This window comes from Equus caballus, chromosome 4 (assembly GCF_041296265.1).
Source record: "Equus caballus isolate H_3958 breed thoroughbred chromosome 4, TB-T2T, whole genome shotgun sequence".
NCBI lineage: Eukaryota > Metazoa > Chordata > Mammalia > Perissodactyla > Equidae > Equus > Equus caballus.
In genome coordinates, this window is record NC_091687.1 from 42,384,660 (window position 1) to 42,397,602 (window position 12,943).

General features: G+C 44.9%; 1 protein-coding gene across 2 annotated transcripts; it reads left to right on the forward strand.

Moving 5' to 3' along the window:
- Nucleotide 1: 1 nt before the first annotated feature.
- Nucleotides 2–12,561, forward strand: PEG10 (paternally expressed 10). Of its 2 annotated transcripts, none has more exons than NM_001172559.2 (2): nt 2–257; nt 6,413–12,561. In NM_001172559.2, the coding sequence occupies exon 2, from the start codon at nt 6,534–6,536 to the stop codon at nt 7,617–7,619; it is 1,086 nt and encodes a 361-aa protein (NP_001166030.3). In that variant the 5' UTR covers nt 2–257; nt 6,413–6,533; the 3' UTR covers nt 7,620–12,561.
- The last annotated feature ends 382 nt before the right edge of the window (nt 12,562–12,943 follow it).

Genomic DNA, 12,943 nt, shown 5'->3' on the forward strand with positions numbered 1-12,943 from the left:
CCTCCTCTGTTCAGCCTATATAAGGCTCCCAGTCGGCGCTCCGGGTACACGCGCTTCAACTTCGGTTGGTGTGTGTCGAAGAAACCTGACGGCGACCTGGGGAGAACGGCGAAGAGCGTCCACTGAGCCTCGCGAAAGGTCCGCTGAGCGGGCTCGCGTCCGGAGCCACTCCGGGCTGCGGAGCACCCAGCGGAGCCCACGCCTGGCACAGGTGTGGGACCCCGTCCTTCGTGTCTTCGCAGAGGAGTCCTCGCGTGGTGAGTATGCGGTGAGGATGTTTTTTTTTTTTAAGATCACATTCATTCCGCGTTCTTAGCGGGAGCTGCGGGAGATGGAGTAGTGCCCCTGAATGTCTCCACGCAAACCTTGTCATGCCTTTACTGGCTGTACCCCAAAACAGAGTGGAGAAGCCAAGCCTTCACGGCTTTGATTTCCGGCACCCAAGTCCAGATACAGGCTGTAGACAGACATGAGCTGCGGACAGACATGAGCTGCAGACACACATGAGCTACAGACCAATTTGCTCTTCAAATGCACTAGAAAGTGATAGGCGCTAAAACTAATTGGCGCTTCAATGCGCTACGAATTGATAAGCGCTTCAAACGCGCTACAGACTGATGGGCGCTTCAGTGCGCTACAACTGATGCTTCAGATGCGCTACAGACTGATAGGCGCCTCAATTGCGCTACAAACTGATGGGCGCTTCAATTGTACTACAAACCAGTATGAACTGCAGCCATATACCAGCTGCAGACTGATTTGCGCCTTAAATGCACAAAATCTTGGCTGCAGAAAATTAGTGCTACGAAAATGATACAATTAGAACCACAACAGTGCTTTATTGCACAGGAACTGCAGAGGTACATGAGCTGCAGAATAATTTACACCTAAAATGCACTACAAAGTAATAACAGCTGCGGAGGTACACAAGCTGCACTGTTTTCCACTACAAAAAAACCAGCTGTAGAGGGACATGAGCTGCGGAGTAAGATTACTCTGTCTTCTTAGAGGGGGACCCCACCCTTTGTCTCTAACACACCTTTTGGAATGGTTCCCACTGTTTTTTTCTGCGGGACGGTTCGCTGCATGATGGTGTTGTTAGACAAAATGGAGCCCTGGGCAAAAATTAGTGTTTAACATTCTGTCCACACCATTCCTGCTATAGCAGTCGAATGAAGGAGCGCTGATTTGAGTGTAAAAGGGAATCTTTTGGTGGTGGCAGAGCGGGCTGCCTTGCCTAGTTGCGCTTGATTGAAGTGGCGGTGTAGTTGTAGTGGTGGCGCGAATTGGCGTCCAGCAACAGTTTGTGGAAACTGTTGGTTTGCTTAGTATTGAGGGGGATTGGATCTGGAGGTGATTGCTCTTGTTGCATGAAATGAATCTGGCTGTTGGAGGCTGGTGGGAGGGATTTTGGGAGGGGGGATCCTGGGAGAGGCAGGCAGCCACTCTCAGACATGCCCCGCCCATTCTAGCGTGCCTTCTCTGCAGTATGTGCTCAGAGCTTGCTTAGCGCCTCCCAGCGCCTCCTCAGAGCGCGCCTCCTCCTCTGCAGCGCGCCTTCCCAGCGCGCGCCTTCCAGACCTTGCTTCCCCAGACCACGCCTCTCAGCCTGCCTCCTGTGAGATGGCCCCCCCAGATCCCACTTTCCCCTGAGTCCGCCTCCTCGGAAGTGGCTCAGCCACACCCCATCCCCTCTGAGGAGCGCCCCCCCCCCCCCCCCCCCCGCAAGACCACACCTCTTCTGAGGTGACTTGGTCAGACCCCGCCTCTCCAAAGCTTGGCCCCTCCCTGAGCCCGCCTCTACAGAGCTGGCCTACGGCCCCGCCTCCCCCAGAGCCACGTGCGCCTGCGCAGTGTGAGGCCCCAGCCCCTCCCTCAGGCCCACCTCCTTTGCGCCTGCGTGCCTTCACTCCCTGAGCCTGGCTGCACAGCCCCACCCTCCTGCGGTTTCCCTGCTGCCCCGGTTTTGCTTTTTATCCACTAGTGTCTAATAAATTTAACAATAATAAGAATAATTAACAACAATAGTAAATTTACCTGTCATTTATAAGTGCTTTTTATAAGCACTTTGCATATGTTAGATAACATAATCCCACAATTTAAACCCCTTATAGTGGGTTATGAAGGGTGCTCCTAAGCTGACGTGGCTGGAGCCTCTAAGGGCAGTCGAGCTAAATGTTTTTACTACAAATCAAAAATAGACTGTTGTAAATACTTTCACATTTAAGGATTTTTTTAAGACACTAGTGGACCTTTGTGGTGGGATGTACTGGAATCGGATGCCTTGATGGATGCAAATAAGGAACAGCCTGAACTGTGTTTCATAGAGGAGTTTGAAGTGGTTTATTGGTGTTGCTGGCTTGGCCTCTGAGTGAGGAAGAGGCGTTTATCTGCATGCCTGTGAAGCTGGATTTTTTTCTTCCAGCTCTAGGAGATTAGCCCTGGCCAGCCTGCCTACATATTTATTAGTTGTGCCTGGCACATGGTGGACATTCATCAAATATGTGTTAAATGTCCAGAATAAATTGATTTATTCGCTGTCTCCCTTGGTGTCTGCAGGTGTTTTCTGGTTTTTGCTCCTGGATCTTTCCTATGGTGCTTTACTGTCCTGAGTTGTCCAAGGGATTGCTTGTCTTATTAAAAAAATATATATATATGCATTTTTAAACGCCAATAATGTAAGCTGTAATTATAATACAAAACAACTAAATTAATTTAAAGTATTACAAATAGTTTTTTAAAAATAAAAAGCAAAAGCTAATTATTTAAATTTGGGACAAGTGGATTATTTAATAGTCTATAATTGTCATATAAAATTTGTGTAATGTAACAAAGTGTTTATATTACAAGATTGAGGATTTTAGCTGGCATTATTAAACATCTACATAAAACAAATTTATATCTTCCTGCCAGTCAGGTGTACCATGTTTATGTTTCTAACTAAATGAAGAAATTTGAAAACCTGGTTCTATATATTGTAAACCGTGAGCCAGGACTTTGCGGGGGGGCTGGGGGTGTTGTCAGACACAACCCCACACCCCCCAACAAGTATACAATCTATGGATAGCATGTACTTATCGTAATTACAGCTTTCAGTAAGTCCCCATTGTCTTTTTACCCACTTGCCACCTTGTGGTGCCTCCCTCTTTGGAAATTCTCTGTGTACCTTTGAAAGAGGTTCAAAACAAGGGTAAAAACATGCATACTAATAGAGTTTGCATTTCACAAAGAGTACTCAAAAAGAAACTTGGACAACATTTGAAACTGTAAAACAATTAAGAGTTTAATGAAGTGTCATTTCCTAATGCATGTTTAATGTGCGGCAGTTTTTGGCTGCCATTATTACTTTTTGATGTGTTTGGGGGAATAGAAATTTTCAGAAGTCATCATGAAGAGTTAAAAATTAATCAAATGTATTTAATTACTAAATAGACTAACACTGAACTCTTTTTTCATATGTAAATATGGCACCTGTCCCAAGTTGGCTTGGCTTTATGTTGTGTGTCCTTTCAGGTTTTCGGAACAGACCTCTTGACTCTACCTCCCCAGCCCAGCCCCTCCTCAGAGGGCGTTTAAGGAGCCCTAGTTCTGTAATTCAAATTAAGTCACAGTGCTCCTGTTGCTGTTTCAACATTTTTAAACTTTACTTACACTAACTGTTAACCTGCCTGTCCACTATCCTAGCACTTTTAATGGTTAAACTACTCTGTAATTCTCTCTTTTAGGACTTAGAGTCCCACTCCAGGGGCGGAGGCCTGAGGCCTGATATTGGTAAAGGTCAGGGGTCTTAAACTGGTGACCTTGCAGGCCAAATAAGGCCCTGAATTTGTTTGACCAGCATTGGATTAAAAACTCAAAAAAATTGAAGGTCTTTGGGGAGGAGTGATGCATCCCCAAGTTACATAGTTGCGACCCCTCCTGTTATCTTCACCTCTCTCTTCTCACTGCTGTATTACCTTCCTGTCTACCAAAAGCTTTTGAGTTTTAAACCCCTATTGATCTCCTTTTTCCCCTAAACAGTACGGTAATTGTTGGCTGATTTCCTGATGTATTGTTGTTTCTGTTGCATCCTTGTGTTTTGCAGATGTTAAAACCATCAGACCTGGGTCTCAGTAAAGCCCACCTCAGTGACTGTGATTGACATGTAGGTTGTTAACCTTCCTGACCTGGGTCCCGCTGCACCAGGCCATGCTGTAAATGCCTTTTCAGAAATCTCGTTTCTAAGTTTTGAAAGTATTAATGTCTGGATGACAGAAGGGGCACCTGAGTCACCTGACCTGTGCTTATTAGTTATTTTTAATGGGACATTAATTTAATGAATAATAATTGCATTATTTTGTAACCTTATATTCTGAGTGTTACCAATATAATTGTCTTTAAGGAGTTGGAAATGGAAACTGAATGTCACAGGCTATGTGTTAATTGCATCTTCTAATTTTTCCTAAACTTTTTATCTTGAATGTCAATTATTCATTGTTTTTATAGCCTAAGTTATTAAAGTAATTAAGTAGCAGGTTAAAACTATTAAAATGGTACAGTAATTCTGTCCCTTAAGGACTCTTTGTGGAGGCCATCCCAACAGCACAGCCCATAGGGAAAGTGGGTGTGGGTGGTGGGGTTGGGGCAGGGGAGGGGCCGAAAGGACTGGGAGGGGTCTTAGGAAGAAGGAGGAAGGGGTATTTCTCCACAGCCAGGGACAGGACTGAAGATTACAGGCATCAGGTTTGATTCTCAACACCTTTTTTTTTTCTCTTGGACCGTGTTGGTTGAAATATTAGCTTTTTTTCACCTAACTTTGCTAAATAACACGTTTACCTTTTTATATAATAAAAAGTTTTATGTAATTAATTTGGCATCCATTTTTGCCTTGATGAGTCAGAAAGAAACAGGTGGCTGGGACTTCCAAGATAAAAGTTAGTGAACAGGCAGTCTGCATATCACGTTTTTAAACTTTTGAGCACTTTCCTAAAGTTTTCCAAATATGAGAATTTGCTCATTAAAAAATCATTGAGGTTAAAATAATTAAATTACTCTGGATGCGTTTAACCCTGTTTTCAGGAAGTACACAGGCAGACACTGTGTAATGGTTTATTGTATGTGGGATTTATTGTCACCTTGCCAATAATTAGGATCTTTCATCTCCCCACCCGCCCAGCCAGTGCGCCACCCCCTCCCCCGTCACACACACCAGAGACACACATACACAGACACGCACACACAGTGCCACTTACCTACCCCTTAGGAGTATAGCCCTATCCCGTCCTAAATTACAAACTTTCGGGTTGGGCTGTGCTGACAAATCTTGTTTAAAAACCAGGGATTGCATACTGGTGATCTGAAAGTCAAATGAGGCCCTGGATTTGTTTGACCAACACAGTATTAATATATATATCTCTTTAGATGGGAAATGCATGCCCAGATTGCCATAGTAACAGCCCCTCCCTGTTTTAATCCCAGCCTCTTTACACAGACAGTTGCTTTGCTGTTTTCTTATTAATAACTTTATTAATATCAGCTAACAGGTATTGAACACTCACTGTGTGTTTTACCTGCATTATTTAATTACGTCCTTATTATAAGTTTGAGATGTACTATTATTGGACTTCTTCGAATGTCCCATTTTATAGCCCCGCTTCTCCTCAGAGGCATCAATTAATATTTGTTGATTGACTGCATAATGAGGAGGGAGACTGATATACACACGTTGCAGCTCAGTGCCATTTCTGTCCCATAGAAAATTCTCTTTGGGAAATCATATTATGATCAGAAAAGTAACTTAGACAATCTGGTGGGTTTTGGGGCAGTTGTTTGTTTTGATAACCAGGTACCTTCTCTGTAGAGGTGGACTAGGGTGGTGAGAGTTGCCAGCACACCCCACCTCCCCCCAGGGCTGATGAATACAGGCATTGTGATTTTAATTCCCCCCTATATTTTTTTGGTTCCCTATTGGCTAGAATATTAGCTATTCTTCAGGTAACTTCTCTGTTAACAGTTATGATTTTGGCTCTATTTCGTGTAATTTATTTGGTATCCATCTTTGCTTTGAAAGTTTCTGGGTTTGCTCTCTTGATATAAAACTACTTGTTTAGGGCGTCTCAGTAGTTCTTTTATAATCAGAAAGGTAAGCGGGCTGTTGCTACAGTTCTGAATTGTTGAATCATAATGAACAGGTGACTTTTGAGGAGGAAAAGGTCATTTGGACATCAAAAAGTAGGGTGCTTTTTGTTATCTATTTCTTTGCAAGGTTTTTGTTTGTTGTTTACATATTTATGTAAGCAGGGAGAGCAAAGAGATACTTTAAATACTCATGTATTTAAAGTACTTTGGTAGATGCTTTAAATGCTAAAATCTTCTTTGTATTATGGTGCTTTGATTGTGTATGTTGAATTTATGCTTTTATCCTCATTTACAGAAACAAAAAGCTTTTGAAAATAAAAAGAAGAAAGAGTGGAAGAGGAGGCCAGGACTCAGGTCTCCATCCCCACGGGAGTGAAGCCACACCTGGGAGGTCTCCTCCCACCCCAACTCTCACCCTGGGGCCCGACTGCCCACCTCCTCCTCCTCCTCCTCCCCCCAACGCTCCCTCCTCCGCCTCCTCCTCCTCCTCACGCAGTGGCCAAAGGGGCCAGTACATCCCCAACCTGGCAGATCGCAGGCGCGACGATCTCTCTGAAGAGATCAACTCCCTCAGAGAGAAGGTCATGAAGCAGTCCGAGGAGAACAACAACCTGCACAACCAGGTGCAGAAGCTCACAGAGGAGAACACCTCCCTTCGTGAGCAAGTGGAGCCTGCCCCTCAGGATGAGGAAGATGACATCGAACTCCGTGGTGCCGCAGCGGCTGCTGCCCCACCCACTCCCATAGAGGAAGAGTGCCCAGATGACCTTCCCGAGAAATTTGACGGCAACCCAGACGCGCTGGTTCCTTTCATGGCCCAGTGCCAGCTCTTCATGGAAAAGAGCACCAGAGATTTCTCAGTTGATCGTGTCCGCGTCTGCTTCGTGACAAGCATGATGACCGGCCGTGCTGCCCGCTGGGCCTCCGCAAAGCTGGAGCGATCCCACTACCTGATGCACAACTACCCAGCCTTCATGACCGAAATGAAGCACGTCTTTGAAGACCCTCAGCGGCGAGAGGCTGCCAAGCGCAAGATCAGACGTCTGCGCCAAGGCATGGGGTCAGTGATCGACTATTCCAACGCTTTCCAGATGATTGCCCAGGACCTGGATTGGAATGAGCCCGCGCTGATTGACCAATACCACGAGGGCCTCAGCGACCACATTCAGGCAGAGCTCTCCCGCCTCGAAGTTGCCAAGTCGCTGTCCGCCCTGATCGGCCAGTGCATCCACATCGAGAGAAGGCTGGCCCGGGCAGCCGCCGCTCGCAAGCCGCGCTCCCCGCCGCGGGCGCTGGTGTTGTCGCACATCACACACCACCACCAGGTAGATCCAACCGAGCCGGTGGGCGGGGCCCGCATGCGCCTGACCCAGGAAGAAAAAGAAAGACGCCGAAAGCTGAACCTCTGCCTCTACTGTGGAAATGGAGGTCACTACGCCGACAACTGTCCTGCCAAGGCCGCAAAGGCTTCGCCGGCGGGAAACTCCCCGGCCCCGCTGTAGAGGGACCTTCAGCGACCGGGCCGGAAATAATAAGGTCCCCACAAGATGATGCTTCATCTCCACACTTGCAAGTGATGCTCCAGATTCATCTTCCGGGCAGACACACCCTGTTCGTCCGAGCCATGATTGATTCTGGTGCCTCTGGCAACTTCATTGATCACGAATACGTTGCCCAAAATGGAATTCCTCTAAGAATCAAAGACTGGCCGATACTTGTAGAAGCAATTGATGGACGTCCCATAGCATCGGGCCCAGTTGTCCACGAAACGCACGACCTGATAGTCGACTTGGGAGATCACCGTGAGGTGCTGTCATTTGATGTGACTCAGTCTCCGTTCTTCCCCGTCGTCCTAGGGGTGCGCTGGCTGAGCATACACGATCCCAACATCACATGGAGCACCCGATCTATCGTCTTTGATTCTGAATACTGCAGGTTCCACTGCCGGATGTACTCTCCAATACCACCATCCCTCCCACCACCAGCACAACCGTCATTTTATTACCCAGTAGACGGATGCAGAGTTTACCCACCCATGAGGTATTACTATGTACAGAATGTGTACACTCCAGTGGATGAAAACGTCTACCCAGATCACCGCCTGGTAGATCCTACCATAGAAATGATTCCTGGAGCACACAGTATTCCCAGCGGACATGTGTACTCACTGTCCGAACCTGAAATGGCAGCTCTGCGAGATTTTGTGGCCAGAAATGTGAAAGATGGCCTGATTACTCCAACAGTCGCACCTAATGGAGCCCAGGTTCTTCAGGTGAAAAGGGGGTGGAAGCTGCAAGTTTCTTACGACTGCAGAGCTCCCAACAGTTTCACTATCCAGAATCAGTATCCCCGCCTGTCTATTCCAAATTTGGAAGACCAGGCTCACCTGGCAACGTACACTGAGTACGTTCCACAGATCCCTGGATACCAAACGTATCCCACCTACGGCACGTACCCGACCTACCCAGTAGGATTCGCCTGGTACCCAGTGGGACGGGACGGCCAGGGGCGGTCGCTGTATGTTCCTGTGATGATCACCTGGAATCCTCATTGGTACCGCCAGCCGCCGGTGCCCCAGTATCCGCCGCCGCAGCCGCCGCCTCCGCCGCCGCCGCCGCCGCCGCCACCATCCTACAGCGCAATCTGAATTCTTCTCCTGTCCTGCAGGATCTCTGCCCTCAAAATGTATTCCTGTTCAGCTTCTCAATCAGTGACTATGTGCTAAATTGGGGTACTGCATCTTCAGGCCAACCTTCGCTGAAACGGCTATGGAAGATCAGGGCCACCCTCGACTGGCACATATCTTAAAACAGCAAAACACCTCCACTATCTTCTGGGAGACATAATATTGACCAACAAATTATCCCTCAGTTTTCCACTTTGACTGCCAATCTAACTGAAATTCGTAAAAAGTTTACTTCCCAGAGAATTCTGGAAGGCTGGGTTTTACCTACTGAAACCTCTCACCATCTAAATTATAGGCTGCCAAATTCCTCATTTAACATTTACAGAGAAGCTGACGCAAACAGGAAATGCTGTTTTCTTTATGGAGGGGGAGAGCAGGAGGAGGAGATGACTTTTCTTGCAGTTTCAGTACTCTGTCCACGCTTGGAAGAGGACTGACACCTTTTCAAGGAAGCCAAAATCAGTGGTGCAGTGTGAAACGGCTTCCGTGATCTTTTTGCTGCACCCTTAGAAACTTCACCATCTTCAAACTCCACTTTCATGGTTCTGTTAATTCTCAAGGAGCAGCAACTCGACCAGTTCTCCCAGGAGCAAAACCCCTGCCCCAGAAACACCTCAGGCCTGAGAAGGAAGTGCCCTCTCAGATGGACTCTTGCATGTTAAGAGTGTGCCTTCATATCCTGGTGCAAATCACATGTACCCAAGGACTCTGGCTTTGTCACAACACCTTGCCATCACCATGCCAGCAATGGCTTCCACAGAACTTTAAACCTGGTAACCAGAGACTATTGGTAGCTCCAGGTGTGTTTAGATGTTTGTGAAATATGATCACCTCTCAATCATTTATGAGGGCTAACGAGTAGCAAATCAAAATGACTCCTAAGTCCCGTACCCAACTCTTAGAAAAAGAGGCTCTGAGTTAGTGTTACCAACTCGTCCTGGTTCTTCAGAAAGAATTTTCACGAGCATTGTTACTTTGCTGAAAGAGCATCGCCTGAAGTCTTGGGAGCATCTATCCATGTCTCTGCCTCCATATGCATCAGGGCATTTCATCATCAGTCCCCTCACTGGACTATAGCATTAGGATGCTTAGAGAGGGGGAATGATTTTAGCACCCAGACTAACACTCCTATGCCTGGGAGGGATGTCTTTGAAGAAGAGGAATTGGGGCACTGGACACTGTCTTGAGGATATGGACTTCTTTAGTGAACTTCAGATCCAGGAGTGTTACCTGAGGGGTAACCTACTTTAAAAAGATTGGAGTTCACAAAATGGAGACTGGTCCCCTCTAGGGGATGGAGCTGATAATGAGCTGACAATGACTGAAGGGCCTCAGAAAGTGACTCAAAGCAACAGACAACACAAGAGTTGTCTTCGATCCAGTGACATCATCCGGTGTCTCCTGGATGCTTTGTGCTAACCTGGGACTGCCTGACTTCCTTTAGCCTGGTCCCTTGCTACTACCTTGAACTGTTTGTCTAACCTCTCTCTTTCTGTTTGATTCTTTACTACTGCCATTAATCCTGCTGCAGGATTTGTCATCCTTCCTGCCTGGTTGCTGAGACTCCATTTTGCTGCCACGCACGGAGAAGAAAGGCAGGCTTCATGGAGAATGTGTTTCGACACAGCCTCCGATCGCCAGAATACAGTCTGAGCAGTAGAAAACATCATGGTGTATATTTGAGATTGCCTATCGTGAAGAGAAGCCTAACGGTGAAGTTTTATTTTTCATCATTATCTTTCACATATTCATTATCACCCACCCTTTTTCTTGCATGTTTAAATACTTAAAAGTTTTAGCCGTAGGTTAGTAGTGTCCTTTAACAGTGTTTTAAAGTGGTGACTGCTTTCAGAAATTATTTCCATTGAATTACAAAGTACTATCCAATTCTTACTGTTAGTGTTAAACTAATTGTGAAGTAACGTAGTGTAAAATATTTCTTGACTGTGAACTTCCCTTACGACACTGTGAACGAGAGGCTCCTCAGAACTGGAGTATTTGTATCATAGTTCATCCTGTTCATCTTCAATCTTCTATTTTAATGTCATATATAATTTCATTTTATTGATTGGCCTTTAACAATCACACAAAAAGATATACAAATTCAAAGAAGATACGTAATTGGCTATTTAATACAAAACAAGTTTTCCTTTTTTTTTTTTTTTTTGGTGGAATCAGAAAGCTTGTCAGTCACTCGTGTTTTAGAGTAATTGCTTTTGAAATGGTGCATTTGTGCTTCTGGACTATTTTGAAGCATCACTTCAGTTTACCTCATAACAATCCATCCTCCATACATTTGAATTCAAGTTGTTTTGTGTCAAATTTATAGTTGTCAATTGATCTTCAAGCTGCAGAGGGCTTAGAATGGGCCATTGTCTGCAGCCCCAGCATGTGCACACTGACGTTTGCCATCACTGCAAGCAGAAGGCTGGAGATGTTGGCCAACAACAACAGCGCTCATGGAGAGCACAGCGGTGTGGGTTAACAATTCGTGGATGAAGTCCCTGACGCTCGTTTGGCTGTTTAGTAAAGCTTGTGAACAACTTGTTGGCAGTGTGTACTATGCTCTCTTGCTATATATACTATCTATAAATGTAGGTGTTAAGGATAAGTAATCTGAAATTTATTCTCTAGTATCAGAATTTTATTAAGTTTCCTTTCATTCATCTGACTTATTTTGTTGCTGTTGATCAAACTTATGTTAATTGAATACTTTAAATTGTTTTTTGCATTTTCCAACAAAAATGCCTTTATTCGTAAGAAAGAGAAAAGCAAAGGAATTAAATTTGTATCTGAAGAAGTTAGAAAGGGAGCAAAATAAAGGGTATAAATAAAAAACAGAATTGTTAAGCAAAGCCAATAGTGAAGCCTTTGAAACAAATTGGTAAAATTGACTTTTGGCCCAAATTTGCAGTGTTAATTAAAAAATCAAGGAAGATATGAGCTCCCATTGTTAGGGAAACTTAGAACTAGCTAAGGTCATCGTGCTAGGATATGAAAGGGAGGAAGTTTACATACATTTCTGAAGGGTCAGTTTAGTTTGAGCAATGAGGTATTTGTATGAGATATTGGCAAGTGGAGAATTAGTTTGATTAAATCATGTGAGCTAGCACAGTTAACTTGCAGGTGCACAAAACAAGAGGGGCACATCTATAGAGTGCAGTCTGGATTTCTCTTTAAGTTTGCAGGTACCTCTTGGACTCCTGAATTGATCCAGTTGTCATCCACCGCAGACATCTAACATCAGATAGAATTCGAAGATTGCGACAGAGAACACTCTACTGGAAAGACCTGGGTAGAAATGAAAGCAGCCTGTAGAGGTGAAGAGCCAGATGGGAACCACACTACATTTTCATTTAAAGAAAGAATGCACATCTGGTGGGACTGGAAGTTCTTTGTTGTTTCAGATTGTAGAATGCTATCAAATTGGTCTGTGGAAATTTGCATTGTTTTATTTCTTTGTGTAATCAGTTTAAGTAATAGGGGATATATAATCATAAGTATTTTAGGGTGGGAGGGACTATTAAGTAATCTTAAGTGGGTGGGATTAGTTTAAAAGTTAGCATGATATTATGTATTAGATATCTCTATAAGTGGACATGTGTACTTACTTGTGATCCTTTCCCCTGTGATTGCTACCTGTAATGACTTCAAATAAACTTGGAGGGAACTGCAGGGGGATCAACCTATTTAGGGCGAATTGGACATGAATAAAACCTAGTGGGAGAAAGTTCAAAGGTGATTGGATACATAATTTAGTGGAGGCTCTTTGCCCTGGGTATTAACTCCAGGGATGGAGATTGTGAGCAAAGCCTTTAGGGAGTTACAGGATGGATAGATACCCTTTGAGAAATTGTTGCTGGCATTAAACTGATGATGATGGATGGTAAATATTCATGGAAGTTGTAGGAAAATGATGAGTAAGAGCCCTTGCTTATACCCCCTTCAGTAGCCCTCCTCCTTACCCTGCCTCTTCTCACTACCCCTGCACCTCCTACCTACCCTTCCCCAGTTTATTGCTGTATTCTCTTTATATTTCTATTTACTAATATTGTATTGATGTTATAATAAAAATTCAATTAATAAAGATTTAGTGGTTAAGTGAAAACTGTGTCCTGATCATTTCAGCGTCCACTGGCA